This window comes from Arachis hypogaea, chromosome 5 (genome assembly GCF_003086295.3).
Source record: "Arachis hypogaea cultivar Tifrunner chromosome 5, arahy.Tifrunner.gnm2.J5K5, whole genome shotgun sequence".
In the NCBI taxonomy this organism is placed as follows: domain Eukaryota; kingdom Viridiplantae; phylum Streptophyta; class Magnoliopsida; order Fabales; family Fabaceae; genus Arachis; species Arachis hypogaea.
Window position 1 is genome coordinate 7,290,595 of NC_092040.1, and position 27,969 is coordinate 7,318,563.

At 34.4% G+C, this 27,969-nt stretch overlaps 5 protein-coding genes across 7 annotated transcripts; 4 read left to right on the forward strand and 1 right to left on the reverse strand.

Moving 5' to 3' along the window:
* The first annotated feature begins 5,939 nt into the window (after nucleotides 1-5,939).
* LOC112800512 (ribonuclease III domain-containing protein RNC1, chloroplastic) lies at nucleotides 5,940-9,432 on the forward strand. Its single transcript, XM_025842832.3, has 6 exons — nucleotides 5,940-6,465; nucleotides 6,554-7,042; nucleotides 7,647-7,848; nucleotides 8,075-8,275; nucleotides 8,531-8,617; nucleotides 8,803-9,432. The coding sequence occupies exons 1-6, from the start codon at nucleotides 6,155-6,157 to the stop codon at nucleotides 9,118-9,120; spliced, it is 1,608 nt and encodes a 535-aa protein (XP_025698617.1). The 5' UTR covers nucleotides 5,940-6,154; the 3' UTR covers nucleotides 9,121-9,432.
* Nucleotides 9,433-10,087: 655 nt separating this feature from the next.
* LOC112800513 (casein kinase II subunit alpha-2) lies at nucleotides 10,088-14,528 on the forward strand. Of its 2 annotated transcripts, none has more exons than XM_072196351.1 (11): nucleotides 10,088-10,280; nucleotides 10,793-10,895; nucleotides 11,501-11,630; nucleotides 11,834-12,028; nucleotides 12,315-12,472; nucleotides 13,086-13,176; nucleotides 13,286-13,351; nucleotides 13,608-13,690; nucleotides 13,907-13,970; nucleotides 14,098-14,166; nucleotides 14,311-14,528. In XM_072196351.1, exons 2-11 carry the CDS (start codon nucleotides 10,810-10,812, stop codon nucleotides 14,368-14,370), a joined length of 1,002 nt encoding a protein of 333 aa, XP_072052452.1. In that variant the 5' UTR covers nucleotides 10,088-10,280; nucleotides 10,793-10,809; the 3' UTR covers nucleotides 14,371-14,528. The 2 variants fall into 2 exon arrangements, with proteins under 2 accessions (XP_072052452.1, XP_029154056.1); XM_029298223.2 differs by having other exon boundaries at nucleotides 10,231-10,280; nucleotides 10,380-10,895.
* Nucleotides 14,529-15,068: 540 nt separating this feature from the next.
* Nucleotides 15,069-16,633, reverse strand: LOC112800514 (uncharacterized protein At2g23090). The gene is made up of 3 exons (XM_025842836.2): nucleotides 16,297-16,633; nucleotides 16,021-16,061; nucleotides 15,069-15,447 (listed from the first exon to the last, which is right to left on the reverse strand). Exons 1-3 carry the CDS (start codon nucleotides 16,367-16,369, stop codon nucleotides 15,328-15,330), a joined length of 234 nt encoding a protein of 77 aa, XP_025698621.1. The 5' UTR covers nucleotides 16,370-16,633; the 3' UTR covers nucleotides 15,069-15,327.
* Nucleotides 16,634-19,299: 2,666 nt separating this feature from the next.
* LOC112800516 (uncharacterized) lies at nucleotides 19,300-21,338 on the forward strand. The gene is made up of 3 exons (XM_025842839.2): nucleotides 19,300-20,436; nucleotides 20,556-20,661; nucleotides 20,952-21,338. Exons 1-3 carry the CDS (start codon nucleotides 19,763-19,765, stop codon nucleotides 21,006-21,008), a joined length of 837 nt encoding a protein of 278 aa, XP_025698624.1. The 5' UTR covers nucleotides 19,300-19,762; the 3' UTR covers nucleotides 21,009-21,338.
* An 836-nt stretch (nucleotides 21,339-22,174) lies between these two features.
* Nucleotides 22,175-27,857, forward strand: LOC112800515 (uncharacterized). Of its 2 annotated transcripts, XR_003201405.3 has the most exons (10): nucleotides 22,175-22,664; nucleotides 22,976-23,120; nucleotides 23,689-23,857; nucleotides 24,030-24,285; nucleotides 25,201-25,289; nucleotides 25,417-25,599; nucleotides 26,269-26,354; nucleotides 26,431-26,515; nucleotides 27,142-27,403; nucleotides 27,624-27,857. XR_003201405.3 is itself a non-coding variant. In XM_025842837.3 (9 exons), exons 1-9 carry the CDS (start codon nucleotides 22,463-22,465, stop codon nucleotides 27,274-27,276), a joined length of 1,350 nt encoding a protein of 449 aa, XP_025698622.1. In that variant the 5' UTR covers nucleotides 22,175-22,462; the 3' UTR covers nucleotides 27,277-27,857. The 2 variants fall into 2 exon arrangements, 1 of the variants encoding a protein (XP_025698622.1); XM_025842837.3 differs by having other exon boundaries at nucleotides 27,142-27,857.
* Nucleotides 27,858-27,969: the final 112 nt, after the last annotated feature.

Consider the following 27,969-nt stretch of genomic DNA (forward strand, 5'->3'; position numbering starts at 1 on the left):
GCTTTATTATCCCACTTGAATATGGTTTGCTTGAAACGGATGGCCAACTTAGGGAAGTTTGCGGGATGAAGCGCAAGCGAAAAAGGTTTTGTGGTGGGCGTTGCAAATCAAGGCTCATTATGGTTGATGCATCAAACGTGAGATATAAAGGTTGGAGTAGTGCTCAAATAGATGGGTCTAAGAGGATTGTTGGCCACTTCATAGAGAATTCACCTTACTCACCACCCGGTTGGACTAATAATGATGATCAACCTCAAGACGGGTGTGAAAACAAAGTGTGGGACCCCGGATCACAAGAAGAGGATCAACTTTGGGAGCCCAAAGCTTGTGAAGAACTCCATCAACACTTGGCTCTATCCATAAGAAATCTTGGGGCACAATGGAGAACCAAGCATTGGTGGGAGTTCCAAGATGAGTACAAGCACAAACCTTGATGAGGAGCTCCCCATACGTCCAACTTAAGGACAATAAACAAAAGTGCTAGGTGGGAGACACCCCACCATGGTAACATCTTTTCATTTTCTTTCTTTGTACATATTGGTAGAATTAGTTTAATTTCATGTTTTTATTGGTTTGTTAAGTTTAGTTAGAAGTATAATCTGATAAATAAGGTTTTAGGGTGTTTTGGTAGTTGTTTGGAGGATTGAAAGGCTTGGATTGGTGCAAGAACTTAGAAAAATTTTGAAAAACAGAACACCATCCACGCGTGCGCGCACCTAACGCGTACGCGCACCTGAGCATTTTTTGACCATCCACGCAGACGCGCACTGTACGCGTACGCGTGGATGCAAAATTTCACCTCTAGCCAAAAACCCGAGAGTTAGGCCTGCACTGTGCGAACATTGGGCCTAAGGCACAAGTCTATGCACGCGTGCGCGCACCTGGCGCGTACGCGCACATAGTCTTAAATTCGCAATGCGCTCGCACGCACACTGTGCGCGCGCGCGTCGATTGCACAATCTGCACCCCCGGTACTTTTACCCGAGAGTTGTGCCAGACTTGGGCCGACATTATGCCTCCGGCTTAACTCGATGCACGCGTGCGCGCACCTGGCGCGTACGCGTCCTTCAACCAATATGCACATCGACGCGTAAGCACGCATGACGCGCACGCGTCGGTAAAAAAAAAAAGAGTTTTTTTCTCCCCTTCCATTTTCTTTTGCTTATCACATTCGCATACTTCTACTCTTCCCATTTTCATTTAGTTTTTGTAGTATGTTTTCGTTTTTTTTTTTAGTCATTTCAATAATGGTGTTGGATTCTTACACTCAATTGTTGAGAAATTCTTGCATTATTTTGGTGCCTCTTGACTTGTTTGATATTGTTGGGTGATGAAACTTTTAAATCAGTGCTTCATCTTGTATAACTCTTATGTCTTTGTGCATTGATATGACCTCATATTGTCTTTCATGACCCACTTCTTCTTATGTGAACTTGATGTGCCATATGCTCTTCACGCTTTGCTTTTACTCTTGCATCAAGTATTAGTTAATATACCATTAGCTTATATTGTTTTCTCACTTACATGCGTAGCTAACATGTAGTGAGAACCTTACTCTTATTTGGCATTATCCCCGCCTATGTTCTATTTGCTTCGATATCTTTGTTATAGGCTTAACTTTCTTTCTTTTTCTTCCCTTTTTGGTTGGCCACCAAGAAGGGAGATATGAATAGCTTTAAATGGGGCAACAAACAAGTCATCCGCACAACCTTTTGAAGGAGCTCATCAATTGTAGCAACCCGTCCACCTAGCTCTCCTTTGCGTGCACCGAGGACGGTGCAAACTTTTAAGTGTGGGGAGGTCGTCCGACCGTTCGGCGATTTTGGGTGACAAGTTTCTAATCCCAACACTTTTGCATTTCATTCTAGGATTTTAGGATTCTTACTTGCATTTTCCTATTTTTGCATATATATACACAATAAGCTTAGTCAAAATAATGGAATTTTTCAAGATTTCTATATATAGGGCACCTCAATCGATTTGAGTAAAAACTTTTCATAGAACTTGCTTGAATTATATATATTGTGGATCATGTTTTTGAGCTAAGAACACAAGCAAGTGAGATTTGAGCCTAATGGTGTGGTTACATCTTATAACCACTTATTTTTCCTTCTTGTGTGCATTATTCTCTTTCTATGATTGTAATCTTTGATTTGTTTGATTCTTTATGTCCATTATTTTGTGTATTCATGCATTTATATGATTGAGGCCATCATTTCATTAGCTCACTTACCCAAATAGCCTTACCTTTTATCTTCCATTGTTAGCCAATTTGAGCCTACGATTAACCCACTTGGTTCTTTAATTTAGCACATTACAAGCCTTAAAGCGAAAAACAATAAATGTCCTTATTTGGATCTTTGATTAGCTTAGGCTAGTATGTGTGAGTATCATTCAAGTGTGGGAACCTTGGGACATTGGGTGAATAAAAGGGTAGTTTTGTACTATTATTGGAAATATTGGGAATTGGGTACATACTCATGTATTGATCAAATGTAAAACCTTATGCATTGAAGTTCTTGTATATAGAAAGAAAAAAATGAGAAAAACAAAAGAAAAAGAAAAGAAAAATAATATGGAAAAGAAAAAAAGAAAAAAATAGAAAAAGAAAGAAAAAGAAGAAAAAGAAAGAAATAAAAAGGGGACAAAATGCCCCAAATCAAAGTATAGTCCAATAAAATCAATGCATAGGGTTGTGAAATTAAAAAGGAATACATGAGTATGTGAAAAAGTGAGGAATGGGTAGTTAGATTAGAACTTAATTGTATAGGATGTCATAGGCTAGGTGGGAAGTTTAAGCTTATCAAAGATTCAAATTTCAAACTCACTTAATCAAATATGCATCCCACCTTGACCCTAGCCCCATTACAACCTATGAAAAGACCTCATGATATATGTATGCATGCATGAAATATTTGTTGATTGTTAGAAGAAAAACAAATCTTAGAAAGCATGATTAGGAGAGAATTGAGAGAATCAACCCTAAACACTTGAGCGAATAGAGTGCAAATACATCCGGTGAGGGTTTGATGCTCAATTACATGTTTCCACCTATGATCATCTCTTCTCATGCAAGTTTGTAAAAATATTTAATAACTCAATTCAATTTTGGATTAGACTTGCTAATCCTTAGCCCTTGTGCATATATGCTTCTTGGGAATTGATTTATTTTGACCAAGCAATTGCATTCATGTAGATAGTTGCATATAGGTAGATTGCATTTAGTTAGTTTTCATTGAATAAATGTTGATCCCTTTGCTTTCTCTTGGTTTAAGCATGAGGACATGCTTGGTTTAAGTGTGGGGAGGTTGACAAACCCCAATTTGACGGTTTATCTTGTATTGATTTTAGGGGATTTTATAACCTTTTACCCACATTTATTCAATGAAATAGCATGGTTTTATAACTTCTCCTTTAATTGTGCTTAAGAGTGAAAACATGCTTTTTAGGTCTTAAAATGAATAAATTTAATTCACCTTGATTCCATTAGATGCCTTGATATGTTTGCTAAGTGATTTCAGATTTAGGAGGCAAAGATTGGATCAAGGGAATGAAGAAAGAAGCATGAAAAGTTGGAGAACTCATAAAGAAATGAAAGAACCGGAAAGCTGTCAAGCCGACCTCTTCGCACTTAAACGACCATAACTTGAGCTACAGAGGTCCAAATGATGCGGTTCCAGTTGGGTTGGAAAGCTAACATCCGGGGCTTCAAAACGATATAAGATTTGCCATAGTTTCTACAAGTATGGTGGCGCGCACGCGCATAGTACGCGCACGCGCCGTTGCTGCCACCTAGTCCACTTGAAGCAAAACGTGGCCAGCGATTTTAGAAGCCTTGTGGGCCCAATCCAACTCATTTCTGATGCTATTTAACCCAAGGAGTGAAGAGGGAAACACATGTTAGTTACCATTAGTTTAGTTTAGTAGTTAGAATTAGTTTCTAGAGAGAGAAGCTCTCACTTCTCTCTAGAATTAGGATTAGGATTAGGATTAGTTCTTAGATCTAGGTTTTAATCTTTGCTTTCTTCTACTTCTACCTTTCAATTCTTTGTTGTTACATTCATCTTCTTCTATTCTTTTATTGTAATTTCCTTTATGGTTGTTCTTATACTTTGTTGTAGATCTACTATTGTTCCTTCCATTTTCTTTCAATTCAATAAGAGGTAATTCATAATAATTGTTCTTCTTTGCTTTTCTATTGTTGATCTCTTGCTTTTGTAGTTAGATCTCTCTTTAATTCTTGCATTTAATAATGTTTACTTCCATTGCACTTTATGTGTTTGTTGAAATGTCTCTTTTAGTTTTAGTGTAGATTTTGTCCCTCTTGGCCTAGGTAGAGTAATTAGTGACACTTGAGTTATCTAATTCCTTTGTTGATTGATAATTGGAGAGATTGCTAATTGGTTTGGAGTGCACTAAAACTAGTCTTTCCTTGGGAGTTGGCTAGGACTTGTGGCTCAAGTCAATTCATCCACTTGACTTTCCTTTATTAGCAAGGGTTAACTAAGTGGTAGCAATGAACAATTCTCATCACAATTGAGAAGGATAACTAGGATAGAACTTCTAGTTCTCATACCTTACCAAGAGCCTTTTATAGTTGTTAGTTTATTTTCATTGCCATTTACTTTCATGTCTCTTATCCAAAACCCCAAAATAACTCAACCCAATAACAAGACACTTTATTGCAATTCCTAGGGAGAATGACCCGAGGTTTGAATACTTCGGTTTATAAATTTAGGGGTTTGTTTTAGTGACAAACAACTTTTTGTATGAAAGGATTAATGATTGGTTTAGAAACTATACTTGCAACGAGAATTCATTTGTGAATTCTAAACCATCAAAAATCCAATCGTCACAGACAAATCAGTCCCCAGTTTATTTTTCGGCAAAGTAATTACCCAGATCAGTCCCAAAGATTTTAAAAATGGACATTTTAGTCTCCAAAAAAATTAATGTACAAATCAATCCCCAATATTTCTCTCTGTTAGACATAACAATCCTCCATCCAAAAACAAAATAATAATAATAATAATAATAATAATATTATTATTATTATTATTATTATTATTATTATTAATTGTACAATAATACTGTACTATATTTTTTTTGTATTTTTTGGATAAAAATAATGATAAATTTTTTCATTAGATTCTTTTATATATATAGTCACTCAACAACAACAACAACAACAACAACAACAACAACAACAACAATAATAATAATAATAATTCTATAAGAAATTCAAGATTAAAATTATTTGATATTTTTGTATTTAATATAATTAAAAGATGTGCTATGTAAAAAAAATATGTTTGTATTAAAAAATATGTATTAAAAGAAAATATTTTAATTTGGATTTATATTAAATACATATTTTTTTAATACAAACATAATTTTTAAAATAGTACATCTTTTGATTATATTAAATACAAAAATATCAAATAATTCTAACCTTAAATTTGTTGTAAAATAATTTCTAATAATTTTATTGATTATTATTATTATTATTATTATTATTATTATTATTGAGTCACTATATATATATAAGAATTTAATGAATAAATTTATTATTATTTTTATTTAAAAAATATAAAAAATATATTACAATGTTATTGTGTAATTAATAATAATAATAATAATTTTATTTTATTTTTTTAGATGGATGACTATTATGTCTAATCGAGAGAAACGTTGAGAATTGATTTGTACATTAGTTTTTTTGAAGATTAAAATATCTATTTTTAAAATTTTTGGAGACTGATCTGAATAATTACTTTGTTGAAAAATAAAGTGATGACTGATTTATCTACTAAAATAAAACCTTAAAAATTAATCTGTGTATTAATTTTCTTAAAAAACTAAAATATCTGATTTTAAAATTTTGGAAAGTAATTTAGGTAATTACTCTGTTTATTATTTATTCTAATAGATAAAAAATCAAATATCTTTTATCTAGTCTGCGTCACATCGTCATCGACGAGCTGCTTCAGCTTCACCTTATCTTACCTTCGCAGGTCCAACTCCTAAACCCTGCAACTAAACCCCTCGTCTATGGCGTCAAACCCATTCACACAAGCTAGCATAACCCAGTGATCAATCCTCCTAATGTTCAAACCCTACTTTCTCCCATTTCCCCACAATTAGCTTCCTCCAAATGGAACTCTCTTCTTCCTCCTCCTTACTCTCCCCGAAACCATGTTCACCCGCGCTTTCCAGCTACTCCTTCTCCTCTTCATTCTCCCCCTTCCCAATCAAAAACCACAATTCCAGAAACCGGAATCCACAGAGCTTTCGCATTCTCGCCGTAGCCTTGGAACCGCCGCAGCAGGAACTCCCCAACACCAGCCCCCATCCTCTCCTCAAGGAGCTCGCCGAACGCAAGAAGATAACTTCTCCTAAGAAGAAAGGTCCCACAAGAAGGTTCCTCTTGAAGCCCCCATTAGACGACAACAAACTCGCTGACAGGTTAGTTACCACTTACCAGTTAGTTATCAGATTTCTGCACTCACCTCTAGGCACATTATCCAGTGTAACTAACTAACTAACTATATAGGTTCCTCAAGAGCCCACAAATGTCCCTAAAATCGTTCCCCTTGTTGAGTTCGTGCTTGCCTTCTTCGCGGCTCAACAGTGCCGACAAGGCATGGATTGAGGACTACTTGCTGGAAGCCAAGCAGGCTCTGGGGTACCCTCTCGAGCCCTCCGAGGCGCTGGGGGACGACAACCCTGCCAAACAGTTCGATGATTTGTTGTATCTGGCATTTCAGCATCCGTCCTGCGAGAGGACCAAGGCGCGCCACGTGAGGTCAGGGCATTCTAGGCTGTTCTTTATTGGGCAGTACGTGCTGCAATTGGTCATGGCAGAGTTCTGCTTGCAGAGGTATCCGATGGAGTCGCCAGGTCCGATGAGGGAGAGAGTGTTTGGTTTGATTGGGAAGAGGAACTTGCCTCGGTGGATCAAGGCTGCAAGCTTGCAGAATTTGGTTTTTCCCTATGATGATATTGATCGGATGTTGAGGAAGGATAGGGAGGGACCTGTAAAGTAAGTTCTCAATTAGGCCCCGATTGGGGAGGGAACTCTTGTTTCTATGACTTGTCAAATTGAATTTGATTTGTTAGGTTTGGTGTTAGCATATGCATTGCTATCTTCTTTAAACTTTAAAGTTTCTTAGTATCGTATTTCTCTTATTCCTATGTTGATATTCTTGAAATATATTGAAATTACTGTGTTTTGTGTGCTTGAGATGCTGAAGAGTAGATAATTTGTAATGAAAGTTCTGTTGATGTTGTTTTGCCTTTGAACAAGATAACTGACTGAAATTGGGATGCAGTGGATGCTTGTGCACATAAGATACCTCTGTCTCTGGATTTTGTTTCGCATGTGGACTAGCATCTTTAATTTGATGCACTGGTTTGTGACATGAAGTACAGATTTATGTTGACAGCAATAACCTATCTATTTAGTATTGTCTATTTTTCAAGTCGAAAATTGTCAAATGATTAATGAATTCAAAATATCAAGATGCTAGACTGGCTCACTGTCTAAAGAAGATCTAGGAAATAAAAGAAAAATATTTTGGATTCCTCGTAATCTGTTTCTGAATGAGATTTTCACTCCTTTTTTCACCCTTGTTATTCTTTGGCAGGTCAGTATTTGGAGCTTTGTTTGGTGCAATCTATCTTTGTCATGGTATTCCAGAAGTATATCGTGTTCTTTTTGAAGTATTTGGAATGGATCCAGATGCTGAAGATTGCCAACCCAAACTGCGCAGACAACTTGAAGACATAGATCATGTGTCTAACGAACTTGAAGGCAAGATAAGCTGGCAAGATATTGTCTCATATAGAGTAAGTTTTCCATATCTTCTGCTAAAATATTATTTGAAAAAATAGTTAGCTCATAAAGATCTGTTAACTATGTCCACAGCTCAAATGCAGCCTTGTTCCATACAGATTTGAGTACATTTTTCTTCAGTACTGCCAAATTTCAATCGTCAATTGTTGCCCTGCAACAGAAATACATGCCTATTATTAAATGGAAACACATTAATGATGTTTACTGTTCTTCACTCAGCCTCCTGCAGATGCTCTGGTTGCACATCCAAGGCTGTTCCGAGCTTGTGTTCCTCCAGGCATGCATAGATTCAGAGGAAATTTATGGGATTATGATAGCAGACCCAAGGTTATGAAGACACTTGGATATCCGTTAGAAATGACTGATAGTATTCCAGAAATTACAGAAGCCAGGAACATAGAGCTTGGACTTGGATTGCAGGTAGCTCTACTATTGCCTGCTGTTTTATTTTTCCTTATCTTTCCATCAAAATCATATATCTGTCTTCGATTGTTCGGTTGAGATTAGGTGTACCTTTGATATATCTCTGAACAAAACAATGCATTTTATTATGAGAACAACTTTTTAGGATCTTCAAGACCTTTCGATGGAAGATATAATGTTAGAAATTAAAAGTTTGAAGGTTCTCTTGCTTCTGTTATAAGTTCTAATGTTGAATGTTTTATGTAATTGCAGCTCTGTTTCATGCATCCATCAAAGTACAAATTTGAGCATCCTCGATTTTGCTTTGAGAGATTAGAATACATCGGCCAAAAGATACAGGTAAATTATTTCCGCTGTCTTTGGGATAATTTGACTGCATAGGTCCAATGACTCTAGTTTTGTTAAGAAATATATCATGCATTTACTACACAGCTTCTAATCAGATTCTAAAGATATTTCTACTCCGTCTTATATTTTTGTATTAATATATATTTTTTGATCTTTGAAAAAATTGTTGTATTAAGGATTTGGTGATGGCCGAAAGATTGTTGATGAAGCATTTAGACGCTCCAGGATTATGGCTTCAAGAGAGGCACCGACGCCTTCTTCTGAACAAGTATTGTGGTAGATATTTGAGGGAGAAACATCTTCATGGTTTTGCTATATATGCTGACGATAAACAAGACTCTTTCGAGCGCAACCGGAGGAACAGAAACCCTGCCACAGCATCTATTCAACAAGCGATTCACGGGCTTTCATATCTTGTTTATGGGAAACGCGATGTGAGACGTCTAATGTTTGAGGTTTTTGACTTTGAGCAGGTTCAGCCTAAAGAAGTCTAAATTGGAGAAACAAGAGTGACATAGCTGTATAAGCATTGCATAAGCACTGCTATTTTTCTGATATCATTCAATTCCCTTTCGGTATATTTCTTTTACATTTTTTTCCTTCTCTTCATTTAGGCTTTCCATATCACGATTCGATCCATTCACTTGTAGTTGATTTGTAAGTTCTTATTTGGAAGATGCTCATGTAAATAATTGTATTTTATTAGTTCATGGAGATGATGATACAGACTGACCAATTGTACTAACACTCCATGGCTCTGACAATGAGGCATATCCATGATGACGAAATCGTAATTTTGGTTGCTATACCGGTGGAATGTCGCATACTCACAAGTCACACTCACTACAAGGATATATTTTGAGTTAAAACATTTATTTATTTTTTGAAAAAAGGAAAAAAGGTCATCTTTTGTCTTTCGGATATTTTTGTCCCTAACCATTAAAAAATACTTTTAGTCTTTGACTTTCACAAAATTTGGACGGATCAGTCTCTGACGGAGGCATTTGGACGGATAAGTCCCTGACGGAGGCATTTGGACAGAGGGATTGATCTGTCCAAGTTTTGACGGAGGCATTTGGACAGAGGGATTGATCTGTCCAAGTTTTGACGGAGGCATTTGGACAGAGGGATTAATCCGTCCAAGTTTTGTGAAGGCCATGGACTTAAAAGTATTTTTCAATGATAAAAATGTCTACAGGATAAAAAATCAGGATCTATTTGTCCTTTTCTCTTAATTTTTTTTGGTATTTGAGTTAAAAAAAATTTTATTCCCTAAAAGGTGTTTGAGTTGAAAGTTCTTTTGGGTCGGCGTGCCCTAACTTTTATAGTGAAGTACAAGGTATCAATAATTGGGCTTTCATCATCACTCACTCTTACAAGACGCAATCAAACCGAAAGGGAAAATTCGTTCAACTTGATGAGGTTATCCCCAATTCGCAATTCCCCATAGTCCTTTGGCATGATTGCTACTTATTTTGTTGCCATATATTTCAGAGTTTGGTTCGCAAGTACCTCTCATTAAATAAAAGTATTTATTTCAACTCTTTATCGTCCCAAAGATCTAAAATCATAAATATCATTCAACTCTTTATTAATCATGTGATTAGGCTTACAATAGCAGCAGGTAACTCCGACCTCAGCCCTCTTGGAAATGGTAAGTTTTTTTTTTCCTGAATACAGAAAGTAAGAATCTCTCAAATTGGGTCAGCTCTAGATATTTATGAAGGCAAGTCAGTAATTTACACGTCAACAGATTCTTCACGTTAGATGGACCCACAGGTTTGGTCCAAGCATGAAGCATCACACACAAGAAGAACCCCCCATCCCGCTTAGGATATTTCTCTTTTCTCTAACCCACCAAAGCCAAACGCAGCTTTAATTTCCTTTCCCTTTGTTGCGAAGCGCCAGAGAAGGATGGCATAGGAAGAAACGGTGATGGAGTGCACATGAGTGCTAACATGCGCGCCAACCAATCATCATCTCGTCAACATCACATTACTACGACTATTCTCCCTCCTTCGCCTTTTACTACTGTGCAACCCTGTTCCCTTCCATGCGCCGGTTGCGCATCCTCCCTACCCTGCGCATCGTAACTAACTAAAACCACCATCACTATCTCTCCGAGCACAAATCAATCATCACAAATTCGAGATCTCTTCTTTTCAGATTCGGAGCGCCCCGCTATGTCGAAGGCGCGCGTCTACACTGATATAAATGTTCTTCGCCCCAAAGAGTACTGGGATTATGAGTCTCTCAACGTTCAATGGGGGTAACGTTGCACCGAACCCTAATCTCTCTCTTTTTGCTATTTGCTATGTTATTCGTTCTGAATACCGAAGAGTATAATTCAACAAATCACAAAGTGAAGGGGAATTTCTTGCTATCAATATAAGCAGGCGTGTGTATGCGCGCATAGTTTCTTAGCTGCTGGTGTTAATGTTTTACTTTTGAATTCCAATAGGTTTAACGGTTTTTTGTAGCAGCTAGCTAAGGGATGGGGAATTCTGCCTTTTCGCTTCAAGTTATACCTGTTTGGTTTGGATCTCATGCTTTTTTACTTAGCTTATGTGTCGTAGGAAATCACCTTGTAATACGATCATATTTGACAATTTCTTCAAGTTATGAGCATTTTATTTGGTTGTTTATTTATTTAACTAAAGTGATTGTTGTTTGTGTGAACTCTATAATTAGCTCGTGGTTTACTTGTGCTGAAAGGGAAATGTGGTTTGGGACCTTCTGACGATTTCATCTTGATATTTATCTCTGTGATTATGCCCATGCCTTAAGACCTTTTGGGATCTAAATCCTGTTCGTTTTACAGTTTTTGTTCTAGCAGTATTGTTTGTTTTGTTAACTACTGTATGCTTTTTCCAGTGATCAAGATGATTATGAGGTTGTGCGGAAAGTGGGAAGGGGGAAATATAGCGAGGTTTTTGAAGGCATAAATGTTAATAGCAATGAGCGCTGTATAATCAAGATTCTCAAGCCTGTCAAGAAAAAAAAGGTAATCTTCTTTTCATTAGAGTTGCTTTCTACACTAATTGTGAATCTGCAGGCTATGAATTAAGCCAGCTACAGGTGCTTTATCAGAACAATTCTTCTAAGATATGCTGCCCCATGGATTATGTTATGAGTGCCTATGTACCATGCCATTTTAGTTATTCTCGGCAATAGTTTTCTTATGAGATCTTCAACGTCATTTTGTAGATTAAAAGGGAGATTAAAATACTTCAGAACCTCTGTGGAGGCCCTAATATTGTCAAACTTCTTGATATTGTCAGAGATCAACATTCGAAAACTCCTAGCTTGATATTTGAGTATGTCAACAGTACAGATTTTAAAGTTTTGTATCCAACCTTGACTGATTATGACATACGCTATTACATATATGAGCTCCTCAAGGTAACAAGATCCTACAATCTCTTCTAGTTTTTTGTAACTGTCATTATACGTATTTTTCCTTTCCTTAGTTGATGTTTTGCCGTTAATTAAAAAATTGAGTGCATTTGATGTGGATTAGGATCCTTACATGTATTCTCTGTTTGGCTCATAATTATAGGGCTTATATAGTGTTGCTTATGTAGACAATAGACATGTGGTTATATATCATGAAATTATTACTTAGTTTTCAGTAAATACATTGGTAATTTTTTTCCTTGCCACTAACTGCTTTAGTTTTGATTTGCAGGCATTGGATTACTGCCACTCTCAAGGCATAATGCATAGAGATGTCAAGCCTCATAATGTTATGATTGATCATGAATTAAGAAAACTTCGCTTAATAGATTGGGGTCTTGCTGAATTTTATCATCCTGGAAAGGAATATAATGTTCGTGTGGCTTCAAGGTAACATTTTCTGACCTGCTGAACATGGTCTCAACTTTGTTCCCAAGAGCAGAGATAAGCGGAAAAGAAAACCTAAATAAATTTATTGATGTGATATAGAACCACTGAACCATTAAGGCAGTGTCAATTTGGAATTAGCAAATTTGACAGATTACTCAAAAAATGTCTAAGCATTTTGTGTGTCATGTTTGTTGTTCCCCCTAAGGAAATTCTGAAGTTGTGGTTATGTGAAGCAACAGTACATCATTCTTATAAGCCCAAACACCACTACTATTCTGGAAGTTTTTTGGGTTTATTGAGTGCAACATTTCTTGTTGCTGAACATTGTGACAATTAAGAACTGCAAAAAGACTATAGAGAACTTTAACAATTAATGCATCTTTTACAAATGAAAATGTTGATTCCCCTCTTCGATCTGAGTTTAGTCTGGCTCAACTCTTCAAGCTGCTCTCCCTCTCTTCTTTTTTAGCTGAACAAATTTCTGCCCTTTTTCTCTGGTTACCTAAACCCAGGTCCTATAACATGGATTCCTATCAACACTCTTTAGTATCATGTTGTAAGCTCATAGTCTCCAATTTTATATATTGTCATGTGCTGTGCTTTGGATTTTCAGATACTTCAAGGGGCCTGAACTTCTAGTTGATTTGCAAGACTATGACTATTCATTAGATATGTGGAGCCTTGGCTGCATGTTTGCTGGAATGGTGAGAATTATACTTACAGGTTATTGGATATTTATGGCCTACCCTTGGCATTAGCTATGCTGATAGTATAAAAGTGAATGTACTTTTAACATTCATTGTTTTGATATAGATATTTCGCAAGGAGCCTTTCTTCTATGGTCATGACAACCATGATCAGCTTGTCAAAATAGCTAAGGTAAGATTCATGTTGCTCTGAAATAGTGTATAAATGTTTGAGTGAATGAGTATCATGATCATGTTGCAAAATTAAATTAAATGTTTAGTTCCAGATTATGCCTATGGTATCATTTCCCTTATTACTGACCATCATTTCATTTACTAACATATTCATCTCTAAAAAGGAGTTACACCATTGCTAATGTTTGATTGACAAACATACTGAAATATTTATTTCTAAAAAGGAGTTATTATTAATTATTTGTGACATGCAGGTGCTTGGGACTGATGAACTGAATGCGTATCTGAATAAGTATCATCTAGAGCTTGATCCTCAACTTGATGCTCTTGTTGGAAGGTAAGTATTGTCTTTAATTAATTTTCCACATATTTCATCAGTTTTAATTTAGTTAATTTCATTTACAACTTATCATTTCAGGGCAAGGCAGGTATCCTTGTCCAAGCAATCTCATCAGAAGTTTGCTCTGCTTATTTTGACTGAATATCCTCCTGCTATGTATAGAAAGAAAGATCACTTTTTTAACACATCTTTTATTATCTCTTTCTTGTGCAGACACAGTCGCAAACCATGGTCTAAGTTTATCAATGCAGATAATCAGCATCTTGTGTCTCCAGAGGTCATTTAAGCAGTTTTTCAATTTTGCATTGGCCTTGCATTTAGTGTACCCTGCAATGCAGTCTATCATTCTTGCATGTATATTGTATAGATACATATCTCATTCTTTCCACATGACTGACATGCAGGCAATTGATTTTCTTGATAAGCTCCTTCGGTATGATCACCAAGACAGGCTAACAGCCAGAGAAGCAATGGTAATGATAGTTTTTTCAATTTGACATAACATGGTTCTGAGGTTGCATATATAGTTTGTAATATTTTCGTTTAGCGCACGCGCGCGCACATATATGTCAGTTGTGTACTAACTTTTTGATGCCACCTTTGCGTATATCCTTCAGGCACATCCATATTTCTCTCAAGTTAGGGCTGCAGAAAGTAGCAGAATGAGGACACAGTAAATCATTTGTGTATCCATAAACCCGACTCTATATAATTCGGGATTGTTTTAAAGTACTCCCAATTGAACCTTGATTATATTCTGTTTATCATAGTTAATTTTCTTGTGGAGTGAAACTAGTATGTTTCGGTTGAAGAATAAATGTTATATCTTGAAACTTGAGGTTGTGCCTGTTAAGTTGTGATTATGTACGAGATCTTAGAGCCTAGGCAACGTTATTCTACTATAGAATGCGGTGGATGGGATATCGTGGCCTGCATTTGCGATTGCTCGTTTGAACATTATTTACCCCATCCAGCATAGCCATCAACGTCAACACTCGACAGTTTCCAGCATCGATTTCAAGAGGTAGTAATGGCCATCAATCGCCACGAAAAAATATTTGAGAGTATGTCATAATGAAAATTTCATATTAAATCTTACATATCATCATGAAACTAAATTCAAAGCTGGTTTAAAACATGTCAGTAAAGGTCTGATACAAACAACTACTAATCATTTTTTCCGGTATTAACAGCCATTATAGCCAAATTCAATCTTTAGCAGCAAAGAGACAACACGTATATATATAGTTATATACCAAAGTAGAATTGATTTCGAACAGATTGGAGAATACAAAAAAATTCCATTTTTGGTTTGGTGACTTTAGTGTCATATAAGCCATAACTTGTGATGATTTCATGATAAGACAGCAATCTATGTTTCTGCAAGAGAGACTTAATATTAACAATAATTATCGTTAAACATTACAGTGACAGAAAAGAGAGAGCATCACAAGTTTCTTTCCCAAAATTTGGGAAAATCATATTAAATGTTCTCCCTCCCCTTCTTGTCTCTCCACACAACACACAGACACAGCCAACATAAATTTGAGGAGGATCTCTGTGAATGGATTAATGGAAAGAGGCCATGATGATATTAAGTTCTCTCCACTTGTGCTCCCCAATATGTTCACTTTTTAGTTTTTAAGGTGAGGAAAACAAACATAAACATCAGATTTAGGGTGTTTGGCTTCGGCATGCTCCCTGCACTTCACTTCTGATGTGGTGCACATAAATGTCTGCATGCATACCTTGCACTGCAATCATCAATCACAGCATTATTTTATCAGTCAAGTACAATTCCGCTTCAATCACTTTAGCAATAAACCTTGTGAATAAACAGTCAGGTTCACCTTTTGTTCTTTTATCTCTCCTAGTGCATTCATATATTCCTTACACATACTGGATTCAAATCTAAGTGAATTTGGGTATTAAACCATCAATAATCTTAATATATTAGTAAACACATTGCATAACTTTTACATGATAGTCTTTTTAAGAACATATCTTCGGACTTGTTAGATCATACAGTTAAAAGGTATAGCAATATGGTAAAGATCCCCCAACCGAACAAGAACAATAACCAAGAAGTCAAGACCAAACCAAAAATAAAAATAAAAAAAGGAACAATTTCCCAAGGTTTTGATGCAGATGAAATATTCTTCTTTGAAGAAAAAAAATTGATCAATTACTTTACAGCTCTTTATTTATTTATTATTATTATGTTACCTTTTCCACCAGAGAACCATTCATTAATATTTTCGTTGAAAACAGGACAAAGCAGACACGAATGAAATTGAAGTACTATGAGACTATAATCACCAAATTACCTGGATCGACATAGCTTTCTTGTTTGAATCCAGCTGGCTTCCTGACACGTATAAAGAAAACAATTAGAATCAACAACTACACCGGATCTAACACATCTCAATTTTCTAGATTTCTTTTTAACCAAATCAGAATTCAAAAATTTTTCGCCTCCAAAGTGTGGTTTCTAAATCTAATTGCGATTCTTGTTTCTAGCTACACATAGGATGCACGAACAGAAATCGACAGGTTAGAGATAATTATATATATAGAGAGAGAAAGAAGGTAGAAAATTTTACCTTTTGCGGCCTTCTGCTTCTCGAGGTTCTTCTCACGAGCCATCTTTGCCTTTTGCCCATTGCCTCCTCCCATGACTGGGTGCGCGAGCTGAGAACCACGAAACCCTAATTATTCTTCTTATTATTATTATTTCCCAAAAGGGGAGCGAGCTTAGTCGCGGAAGCACCAAGCAAAGAACCACAGGGAAATATGAATGGCGACGATATATGCCTCAAGCAGTCAAGCCTTATATTATTAAATTATTATTATTTTACTTTATTTCTTTTTGTTTTTGGTAAAGTTTTACTTTCTTTCTATTTTCTAACAAAGGGCGGGCTTAAGCCTATTAGCCCAAGCCCAAAGAATTTCATTTCTTTATTTATTGTGCCTGTAATTTTGTTTTTAATAATTTAATAACAACAAGTTTTTATATAAACTTATTTATCACTACTTCTCTTATGTGTTTTTGGAGTATTAAGTTTAGAGTTATTATTTAATTTAATTTGGTTTCTAGATTTGTAAGTAAATCTTAATTTAGCCTATAAAATTTTAATGGTTTTTATTTAATTTTCAAATTTTATAATGACAAATTAACATGGACATGAAATAGCATTCTGAAATCTATTAACGTTTAAATAGTACAAAAGTGATACCGTATTATTTGTTTTGGGAAGAAAAATTTTAATAAATACAACTTATGATGTTGTTCTGAAATTATTTGAGTGTTGAAACTAAAATGATGTTGTTTTAGACTTTAGAGAGTTCAGTGTCGCATTCGCTGTTCATATCAATAGTCTGTTAATGTTAAGAGAGATTGGGACTAAGAGACAAAGGTTTGATTTGGTAAATTTTTTCGAAAAAGTGCTTGTACTCTTTAAAAACTCAAGTTTCTCATTTTGTGTTTGGTAAATAAAAAAGACTATGTGCTTATACTTGCAATTTTTAAAAGATCGGAGTACTTTTAAAAGCATCTAAGATAGAGCTTTTTAAAGTTGGCTTGTGCTTTTCAAAATTTAAATGTCTAATATAATCTCATATGTTAACTAATTTTCAAATTTAATGCTCGCATTTATGTCTATTATAGTATTTTTAAATTTTAAAATATATTTTACCAAACGCAATTGTTGTTGCTTGTGTTTATTGAAAGCTATTTTTAATTTGATTTATCAAATATAAATACTACAATTTTTAAAAAGTTATATATTAAAAATTAACTTTTACAAGCTATTTTGAAAAGTAAAAACTTTATCAAATTAAGCAAAAGACTAAATTAAGTCTTTGTATTATGTTTGGTATAAAGTGTACATGACTAAGTTATGTCTTAGTGTCCTATTTTGTTTAAGATAAATATAGGAATGAAATAAGAATATTTATTAAAATATCTTTAATTATAAAAAGAAAATGTTATTAAAATTTTTTGTTTTTATTTTTAAAAATTTCAATTTTTTGTGTTTCCAATTTTTATTTTTTAAAAGTATTGAAGGGACTGAAATTTTGTATTCCAATATTAAATTTTTAGTTTTGGTCTCTAGCCATTAAATACAATATTAAGTCTGACTTCTCGGTCTCTAAAAATAAATATTATTTTAAAGACTAAATTGAGACTTATTTATAAATTTTCATACTAAATTGAATATTTATTAAATTCTACTAAATTCTTTTCACCTAGCACTTAAATAGTTATGAATATGATTGGTTGGTAGTATATTCAATGCATTCTAATTAAACTTTTACAAATGGTATATTCAATAATAATTTTATAATATTAGTTGTTGATAGAATATATATATAATCATTGATACTTATAGATTTTGTTGTTATTATATACTTGATCATGTCATCATTGATCCCAAATTCAATATAAATGTTGCAGTACAACGATAAAACGTGTTAATCTGGAATAATAATAGTCTAACTCACTACCTTGGCGAGTCTGGACAACTTTGCTTAGACAACACACAAAAACAAGTGAGGGAAAAAAAACAAAAAAATGTAAAAATAATAGAGAAGAAAGAAATAGAGACATACATATATAAAGATATGATTTCACTAGAATTTACATACCAAATGTTTCTCGTTAAAGTTTCTAGAAGAAAAGAAAAGGCTAGCAAAAGAAGGTATGCTATTTCTTAAGAAATTAGATTTGACTATGAGGAAAAAGTTGATTTGGTATGGCAAAAACTACATAGAAAACTAAGTGAATACCTGTCTGATAAACCTCTGGTGCTTTGACAGCTTTCAGCATCAACAAGAAAAAATGTCCTAATACGATTTTTTTTTTCTTTTCAGTTACAACCAGTCAACCCAACAAATAGTATATTGTGTGTTGTTGATGAAAAAAAAAAAAAAACAGAAAGAATAAAAGAGTAGGTACAGTTTATAAAAACAATTGAACTCAAATAACTTGACTGTGATCTCATTATAAATGTGACGAATTTTTTAATAGATATGCTTATGCTTATACTAGTAAATATTAATTCCTTAGAGATAATGACTTGAAAATCTTGACCTTTGTTTACCTTTAAGGTTAACAATACTACAATATTTTTATAAAAAAATAATAATTAAAATATAAATATTTATTATGTTAAGTTAAATATATTAAAATATCAATTCTTATAAATAATCACCTAACAAATAAGGGTGTTATTAACAAACTACAAAATGACCGATGATTTCAGCCTAAAAAACCTAGCTAGGAACCTGTTTTGAATCCCAGTGGAAATTGACTGATCCGATAATATTATTCTTAGAGAAAAGAAAATCATTTGAAATTATGTGATGAGCGGGTAAGGTTCCTGGCTCTTTGTTGCAGTGCCACCGATGTAGTATGGTGGTGGTGGAAGGGTCATTTTCTTACACCGACTGGCATATATACATGGCTTGAGTAAAACGTAACATGTATATAAATCCTAAAACAGAAGTGCATCATAAAAATATATTATACTACTTTTATACACTTATTTTGTATATTTTTTATGATACAAAAAATAAATATTTTGTTTCCTTATTTCTTATCTTTTTTTAATATAAAAAACAAAAAAAATATAAAAATAGTATACACAAGACTAGTAATTAGTAAACATAAATATTTTTGCATAATCACACCTCACATCAGCAAAATTAGAATGAAAAAGTATAAGTAACTAATAATATTTTTAAATAATGTGTAAATAATGTGAATTAATAAGGTTAAAAGAGTAAATTTAATAAATAATATTAAATTAGAGTGTAATATACTTATATTTAATTAGTAGTTGTTTATGTTGTTCATGATAATCATTGTTCCCCTAACACTCCCCAATTAGAATATACCTTGCTCTCTTTTTGATGCAAATGAAGCCGACTTTTATTTTCTCCCTTCTCCCTTCTCCCTGTCGGTTATGTTATCATCACAAATAACACACTCAATTCTCTCTCTCTGTCTCTCACAACACAAACACATAAGCCATAAATTCTTTTTCTTTATCCTCTATCAAGTCATTGATGGAGCTTTTATGGGATCTTGCCTCCACCATAGCTCTCTCTCTTCTGCTTCCTCTGATTTTCATCAAGGTCTTGTCCGTGACGCCGAACTTGGATGCAAATGAGGAAGTGTCCGTTATTGCAAGTGATCATCATGATGATGATCATGATCATGGAGTCAAATCTGAAGAAGTTGTTCAGGTTGTGGCGAAATTTGATGAATCTAGAGACAAATCAGTATTGGATAAGCTTGCAGTTCCAGAAATATTGCATGTGAGTTGTGGATCGCCAAAGATTCGCAATTCAGGTGATGTTGATGGCGAGGAAAGAGTTTACAATGAAATCGAAGTCGTGGATTTGGCAGACAATAATTCTGCTAAAGAGGTTGAATCAGATGTGGTAGAGTTTGAGATCTCGCAGTGTGATGAAAATTGCAATAATAATAATAATGATTATGAGATTGCTGAGCAGGATGATGATGATGATGATGATTGGGAGGGAATAGAGAGAACAGAGTTGGAGAGGCGTTTTGGTGAAGCAGTTTTATTTGTTGGGTCAAAGGTCAATGCTGAAGCAGTTGCGAGTCTTGGTAATGCTCTGAAGATGAAGTTATACGGTTATCACAGAATAGCAACTGAGGGTCCTTGTAGGCAACCACAGCCAATGGCACTCAAGTTCTCTGCTCGAGCAAAGTGGTATTTAATTCATATTTTCTCAAAAAATCTCTTGTTTGAGTTGCTTAGGGTTATAGCTCTTATATTAGAATATTAGATCTTTTGATGTGCTAAACGGATTATTATTTGTTTTATTAAAGGAATGCGTGGCAGCAACTTGGGAATATGAATCCAGAGATGGCCATGGAGCGATATATCAGCCTTCTTTCAGAAAACATTCCTGGTTGGGGGATAGATTCTCCTTATGTAAGTGACTATAAATATGATTTGATATACCTCTATGTAGTTTTATATTAATTGCTTGCCCTTTACTAAAAGAAGTAAAGATGAAGATAGGATTTTATGTACAATTTGAATAATAATGTACCCGGTACCTACCCTAGTTAATTCCCTTCAACTACCCCAGATTGTGATGGTAGACTCAATGGGATGTTTATTACTTACTATTGGGTTTCTCATTTAAGTATTAAGTCTTAGTTGATGTGTTTTTTTATCATACCATGATTGAAATTTTTCATGTCTTTTTTAAATGACAGGAAAACGCTAAATCGGTTCCTGCAGATATACACAGATCTTCGGATTTGAAGGCATAGGTATGTACAAAAAGCTAAAAGATGGTGGACATAATAAGGTCAATGCACACTCAATTGGACCTACATATATACATATGGTAATGGAGTTGCGTTTCCCACAAGTAGTTGCAGCATTCTTTCTTCATGTGCAAAACGATAGTTTCTTTGAGAATGATGCAGATCCCTGCGATTGAGGAAGTACATGAGGGTACAATATTAAGTAGTTAAATTAGTAATTAGTGAGTTGTAGTTTAGGTCACATTATTAAATAATAATTCTGTATTTTCCCTAGGTTCACGAATTTGTCTATACGTATATGATTCAATCAATATAATGTCTGTTTCTTTTTTTTTTTTTTCTGGGACTTCCATTGAGGCATTTGACATGGGAAAGAGTTGTGTTTATGTGCGCTTGTGAAGCTCTGGCCCAAGAAAAGAAAGAAAAAAAATCATTTACACGAACAAGTATGAAACTAAAAGATGGAATTCGAATGCGTCAAAGTATGGGAGAAGATCTCGAGCGGTGGTCAATTATACATGAATAATGCTAATTAACTGCAAAGTGCCAACGCAAGTGTCTGTCTCTGAAATGATCTGACAGGTGATCTCACGAACTGGGTGGAGAGTTATTGTCCATTATTTAATACGGCACTAAAGTTTTCCCTTTCACTTGTGAAAACAGAAAATTACAACCCCTCACTCACTTCGTGTGACTATAATCTTTTCGTGATGTGAAGTCATACTATATTCCTTCCATGGCGTAATGTACAAATTGTCAAAGCAAATGATAGTTTGTTAATAAATAATTCATTTCACAATTTCAACAATGATTATAATGAGTTAATGACTTGCGCAATTCTAATAAAACAAAAACTAATGCATGAACCGCCATACAGACTTCTTATTTCATATTTTAATGATAATTAATTTCTATATTTGATTAGTTTATGACTTTATGGTGGACACTATAACATATTGAACAAAATGACTTTCATAGCTATTTAGCAACGAAATTTAAACATAAAAATCTCATAGCTACTTACTGGAGTAATATTTCTTTTTTGAACATTAGTTTATATGGAATAAAATTTCCTACTATTGCCATGTTTGGTTCTCTGACTTCTTATTTTTTTTGGTACTAGGTGCTCTGACTTTATTATAGAACTCTTCCAGATTTTTGTTTCCCTCAATTTAAAAAAAAAAATGCACCGAAAGGAACGATGTCGTTTATCTGAATTTCCGCATATAGGAGCCAACGCAATAGGCTCCATACTCCATAGTAACTGCATAACCGAAACATTTATTCTCTTGCTCCCTCACTCCGTCTCTCTGCGTCTCCATGTGCTCCATTTTCATATATCATCACCATTCACCACACAATCTTTAGGTTTTACTTTAGATCTGAATTCAAACGGGAATTCTTTTCGCTTGCATACTCTCGCAGTTGTGTATTCAAATCGACATTATAAATAGCCAATGGGAGTAGTTATTGAGAGCTCCGTTTGGGAACCGAATCCCTCCATATACATCTTCCTCTTCGTTTGTTGTTGCTTCTCGATCTTTCTTTTCCCTTACGCCTCTAACCACCACAGAACCTCCACAATTTTCGATCATGGAATCTCTTCCTCCTTTCTCCGTTTCCAACGCAACTTCCTCTTCGTTTATTCTCTCGCTTCAGGTTCGCTTTGCTTCATTTCATAGCTCGCTGCTACGCTGTTTAAATTCCTAGAAAATGTTCGAAAATCAGATTCAGGAACTTGAAATTTCTTTTGTCGATGGATGCTGAATTCGATCTATGAGTAGCTTTAGCTGAGAGTTCATTAGATTCTGTGTTCTCTTTTGTCAGATTTTGTTAATCTATTTTTTGTGTTTTTTTTTTCAACTGCTCCGTTTTTCTGTTTTCCGTCTGTTGTAACGGGTGAGCTTTAGATCGGTGATGAGAAACTGTTAGTGCTGATTTCTTTTTCTCAATTTTCGTATTCGTTTTAGTGATGGAAGGTCTGTGGTCAGTGTTCGGGGAGTATGAGTTAGCTTCGTATGGACTCAGCCGAAAACAGATGATCGAGTCTCTGTATTATGGATACACAACGGCTCTCTTCGCTGCTCCTTTCCTTGGCGTGCTTTCAGATTTGATGTGAGCATCCAGTTTTAATAGCTGTGATTATTGAGTCACTTAAAAATTAATTAGGTCTTGGCATTTGTATTTGAAGATTTAGTACTAGAAATGCTGATTTATACAATTGTGATGGATGAATGCCTATTGTGTGATATTTATTGCAATGAATATGGTTTATTTGTTTATTGATTTGTGTCATGCAATGCGTATGCTCTAAATGTGGAATTTATTATTATTATTATTATTATTATAAAAATGTGGAAGAATATGATCACTGATGTTGCTCAGTTGACTACAGTGTTAATTTTAGTGGATAGTTGACATGTTAGTAGGAGTGGAAATTTTTTACAAAAATGCATCCGTCTATAACTTGTAAATTTCTAAACTGTTAAGAAGCTATCATGTTCAATTTTTTTACATGTATATATTTTGTGATGTCTGTCTCATACAGTCATTCTCATCGACCGTTGGATGTATTAGTTTTTAGTATTTGTATCCATTCCGTTATAATTCTATGCGTGATCCGAATTGTGAAGCACGGTTCACCTACATGGTGAAACTAACTTTCTACGTACTATAATTTTAGAGGTCACAAGAAAGTCTCCCTAATCTTTTGCATCCTACACCTGTTTGCTGGCATATGGAAGAGGTTTTCAGAGCAACCAAGCATTTTTATGACTAGCATATATCTCTCTCTGGCCAGTACTATATTTTTATTCAGTTTTGAGACTTGGATGGTCACTCAACATGAAAAGGTAATCAGGAATTTTGTTCTTAATTTATCTTTACTTCTTAAACCCCAATAGGAGCTTTTGCTCATCCTTATTTTTTTGGTATGGAAAATGTGTTTATTTGCCTGGGGAAGAACATAGGGATAATTAAAATATTAATCTAATATCAATCTGAAATTTGTTTGTCTTTCTGCAGCAAGGGCACAGGCAAGATTCACTTAATGACACATTTTGGTTAATGACTTTCTTTGAGTCTGCATGGTTAATTGCCAGCCAAATGTTTGCAAATTGGCTTATTGGTAATAGTACAGACAAAAACATTGCTCCTTCCTCTACTATTATCATCCTGGCAACCATATGCTTTACTTTTGTCACCAGAGGATGGACAGAAACCCCAGGAGCAGGGACTTTTAAAGACTATAGTAGGTCCTTCTATGCATATATTTTTGGTGGTGAGTTCACATGCTTTACTAGCTCTTGTTTATTCTTGTTTCTTTTATATTAACAATAATTCTATGTTAATATCTTTTAGAAAGAATAGAATAAAGGTCAAAATTATTATGAAAGTACTCGTATAGCAATCTAATAACTGGGTAATAAGTCTGGAAAAATTCTCCAAATAAGTTTGATTTATGTTTCCGTTAGAGGCTAGTTGCTGCATGACATTAGTGTATGTCAGTATGTGGTCTTCTACCATAGGCCATGACTTAATTGATTTATTCCTTAGAGTTTCTTTCTTTCTTTCCTTCTTTTCTAGCTGTATACCTAAAACATTGTTTTTATTTTTCCAGTTTTCAACTTTTCCAACTACCCTTTCATTTGCTTTTACCAAAACTAGGCATCTAAGCTGTTTTTTATAGAAGTTTTTACTTTTCTTTATATTTATATTTTTTCAATGAATAAATGATTCTCCATTTATTCTGTTCTTGTTGCAAGAGAAGCTCAGTAAGTATCAACTGAAAATTTAAGAAGACAAAAGTAAGTTAATTTTGAATTTGACATATTGAAGTGTGGGACTGGGCATTCATTATTGCATACATCATGCTCTATTGATTATTTTCCCTCCATGTCCAAATTATAATGAGTGAGCCCTATATCTCTGATTTTTTGGTATATAGTTTGAAGTGAGTATCAACAGTTTAATTTTGTTTTATGTTATTTTTTATTCACTCTAAAGCTGTATTAGGATTGCTTTATTCTTGCTAAACTCTGTCTCAATATTCAGATAGACACAAATATGATGTTTTCTTAGGCCATGTGGGAAGTAGTTTAGTATTCTACTAGATAAATGCATTATGCAACTTTTCAGCAATATGATGAAAAATTTACCAAAAGAAACATGTGGATTTTGATCTGGTAATCTGCAGATAAGAGGATATGGCTGTTAACCTGGGCACAAATGTGCCTTCACTTTTCAATTGGAATTTTTTGGATCCTCTGGGCGCCTACTGTGGTGGTATGATATCTAATTTTTAGGGAGCAATTTTGATATATTGAGAAATCGATATATCGTTATTTAACTTGTTATATTTCAATCTAACCATTTGAATGGTCGTGTGTATTCTTAATGTGCATGAGTTTAGGCTGATGGGCGAGAGGTGCAATTAGGATTGATATATCCTTCTTTTTTGGCATCAAGGATGATAGGAAGCACCATATTTCCTTGTCTTACAAGTGGTCCATCGTCACTTAGAACTGAGGACTGCCTAGTATATGCATACGTTGTATTGGCTCTTCTCCTGTCTTTTGTGGCTTATGACTATCAGGTACAATACTTTAGGAAGCCACTCAGATAAAGATGTTTAAAACGTCTTTTTTTAAAGATATTTTCTAGTAATTAAAATTTAACACATATAATCGATTAAACAGTGTGTTTTTTGTCAAAATTAGGTTAGACAAATTAATTTAATTGAAAAATAGTGAATCAAATCTTGAATTGGTCTAAATTAATATTTTTTTATAAAAATGACTACAATACCCTTATTATAGAAAATGACTAAAATACTCTTATTATATATATTAATTTTGAGAATCGTAAATTCTAGTCCTTTACTTCTTTGTTGTCATAGAGTTAAGATTTAGAACTTTTAAAATTAATATATATATATAAAATAAGAGTATTTTAGTCATTTTCTATAATAAGGATATTATAGTTATTTTTTATAAAAAAATAATATTAATTTAAACTGCCTCAAGATTTGATTTATCATTTTTTTGGTCAAATTAATTTGTCTAGCCTAATTTTGACAAAAAAAAAATACACAGTTTAATCGATTATATGTGTTAAATTTTAGTTATTAGAAAACATCTTTAAAAAAAGATGTTTTAGACGTCTTTATCTGAGTGGCTCCCTTATCTTTATTATATGACATGCTTTTGTTAGAATTTTTGGGCTGGAAGTCTGGGTTCTGACTCTCATACTTTATCATGTGCAGGAAATTGGATTTCTGATGACACTATTTAGCATGTTTCATGCTTGTGTCGGGTTCATTTTACCGTCACTTGCCAGATTGAGGACCATGTAAACTCATCAACAAGGCTTGTACTATAAGTTTGCTTAATCGTGGATCCAACAGTTCTAATAATCTTGTATATAGGTATGTGCCTAATGAATTGCGTGGAGGAATGATGGGCCTTTCTATTGCTCCTGCAAATGCAGCAATTCTTCTTTCTGTGGTACAGGTGTGTATTCATGAAGTTATGTGAAATCATAAGGAAATTGTTTAACCAACCAAGCACTAATAACGTGACTTAATATAAAATTATGAACCATGTAATGAAAGTAACATGTGAATACTAGGTTTTGAATTTAGAATACCATGATTGTGAAAGGTGGTGGCTTAAGAATCTGGATAGCTCTGCTGATTTTCATGGTTTGAATAGTCTTCCCTTATACTAGCACTCTAGCAGAAACAAGTCCAGGTTCTGGTCTAATGTCACCTGCCAACCAGTCTCAAATATGACAGTTTTCTGTTAGATGATTATTCAAGCTAGCTGCTGGGCTGCCTTAAACGTAACTTTTTGAATTTGTATGCACTTGTTAAAAGCATCGATTTTTCCATCTAGTTGGTAGCTATCTGTGGTGACGTTGCATGCTCATATAACAGATGTAGAATGTTTAAGTTCAAGATTACGACTTTTAGGTGCAAGGTGCAATATGTTGTTAATTTTTCTTTGCAGTAATTATATTCTCAATATGTTCATTTCAATCTGAATTTTTTTGTGAACGTTCTTTCGTGATATGTTTCTTGTGTCAACTTGTTCATGTTTGTATTTGCTGTCATATTAACTTTCGCATTACCTTGCAGGGTGGTTATTATCGGAATGTTGGAAATTCAGCATTAATGGCATTTGGTGTGCTTGGTTTATTGCTAGCAGCTGTTTGCATGCATGCCCTGAAGCAATTGGGAAAGCAACCGTATCACAATTGGCATAAACAGTGAATGGATATCCCTTTGGCAGGCTTTGTTTAGTGGTGGCTGTCTCTCTCTCCTGTTGACAGAAATGAGTAGTCAGGAGATCAAACTTTGATGAGGCAAATGCAGACGAAGAGCAATAAATTTCTGAAGTGTACGACACTCAACTCGTAATGACTGAAATTGGGGTACATGTGTAAAAAGTAAAAACTAAGAACTAAGAGAAAGACTGGCGGGCAACTTCACAGTTTACTTCTTTATTTTAAATCTTAATATCAAGATCGGGTTCTCTACTGATTTGAGTGATTTGAGTATGTCAGCCTTATAGGGCTATACATGACTAACGGGTTTCTAATCTTGTTTAATTATTGTAGCTTACACACTTTGCTGCTTGGGTTTGCTAATGGAATCTAGTCAACAACCGCACATGCTTTCGAAGGTGGTATCTGAATTTTTATGTGCTTACGCATGCCAGTTTTGTCCAGAAATGCATCTAAAGACGAGGAGGTGAAAACTAATTCTTGTTTTATTAATGTGATCACTGTATGGTAATTGACGTGTTTTACCTTGAGTTTATTAGTTAATACTTAATTCTAAATTATAAAACATATCACGCGACTAACCCCAACATGTTATGTTTATGACAAAAAAAAGAAGTTATTTTTCTTAAAGTTACAATGAAAACATTCCAAACTGTGGCCTGTCGTGATGTAGCGACGA

Excerpts from the sequence above, each read along its gene's own strand:
- LOC112800512 (XM_025842832.3), top strand. The coding sequence starts at position 6,155 with ATGGAACTCTCTTCTTCCTCCTCCTTACTCTCCCCGAAACCATGTTCA. Across the intron at positions 6,466-6,553 it reads GACAACAAACTCGCTGACAG|GTTCCTCAAGAGCCCACAAA; the intron begins GTTAGTTACCAC and ends CTAACTATATAG. Across the intron at positions 7,849-8,074 it reads AAGATATTGTCTCATATAGA|CCTCCTGCAGATGCTCTGGT; the intron begins GTAAGTTTTCCA and ends TTCTTCACTCAG.
- LOC112800513 (XM_072196351.1), top strand. The coding sequence starts at position 10,810 with ATGTCGAAGGCGCGCGTCTACACTGATATAAATGTTCTTCGCCCCAAA. Across the intron at positions 11,631-11,833 it reads AGCCTGTCAAGAAAAAAAAG|ATTAAAAGGGAGATTAAAAT; the intron begins GTAATCTTCTTT and ends GTCATTTTGTAG. Across the intron at positions 13,352-13,607 it reads AGCTTGTCAAAATAGCTAAG|GTGCTTGGGACTGATGAACT; the intron begins GTAAGATTCATG and ends TGTGACATGCAG.
- LOC112800514 (XM_025842836.2), bottom strand. The coding sequence starts at position 16,369 with ATGGGAGGAGGCAATGGGCAAAAGGCAAAGATGGCTCGTGAGAAGAAC. Across the intron at positions 16,062-16,296 it reads GAAGCAGAAGGCCGCAAAAG|GAAGCCAGCTGGATTCAAAC; the intron begins GTAAAATTTTCT and ends TATACGTGTCAG. Across the intron at positions 15,448-16,020 it reads AGAAAGCTATGTCGATCCAG|TGCAAGGTATGCATGCAGAC; the intron begins GTAATTTGGTGA and ends TGATGATTGCAG.
- LOC112800516 (XM_025842839.2), top strand. The coding sequence starts at position 19,763 with ATGGAGCTTTTATGGGATCTTGCCTCCACCATAGCTCTCTCTCTTCTG. Across the intron at positions 20,437-20,555 it reads TTCTCTGCTCGAGCAAAGTG|GAATGCGTGGCAGCAACTTG; the intron begins GTATTTAATTCA and ends GTTTTATTAAAG. Across the intron at positions 20,662-20,951 it reads GGGGGATAGATTCTCCTTAT|GAAAACGCTAAATCGGTTCC; the intron begins GTAAGTGACTAT and ends TTTAAATGACAG.
- LOC112800515 (XM_025842837.3), top strand. The coding sequence starts at position 22,463 with ATGGGAGTAGTTATTGAGAGCTCCGTTTGGGAACCGAATCCCTCCATA. Across the intron at positions 24,286-25,200 it reads CTATGCATATATTTTTGGTG|ATAAGAGGATATGGCTGTTA; the intron begins GTGAGTTCACAT and ends GGTAATCTGCAG. Across the intron at positions 26,355-26,430 it reads CTTGCCAGATTGAGGACCAT|GTATGTGCCTAATGAATTGC; the intron begins GTAAACTCATCA and ends TCTTGTATATAG.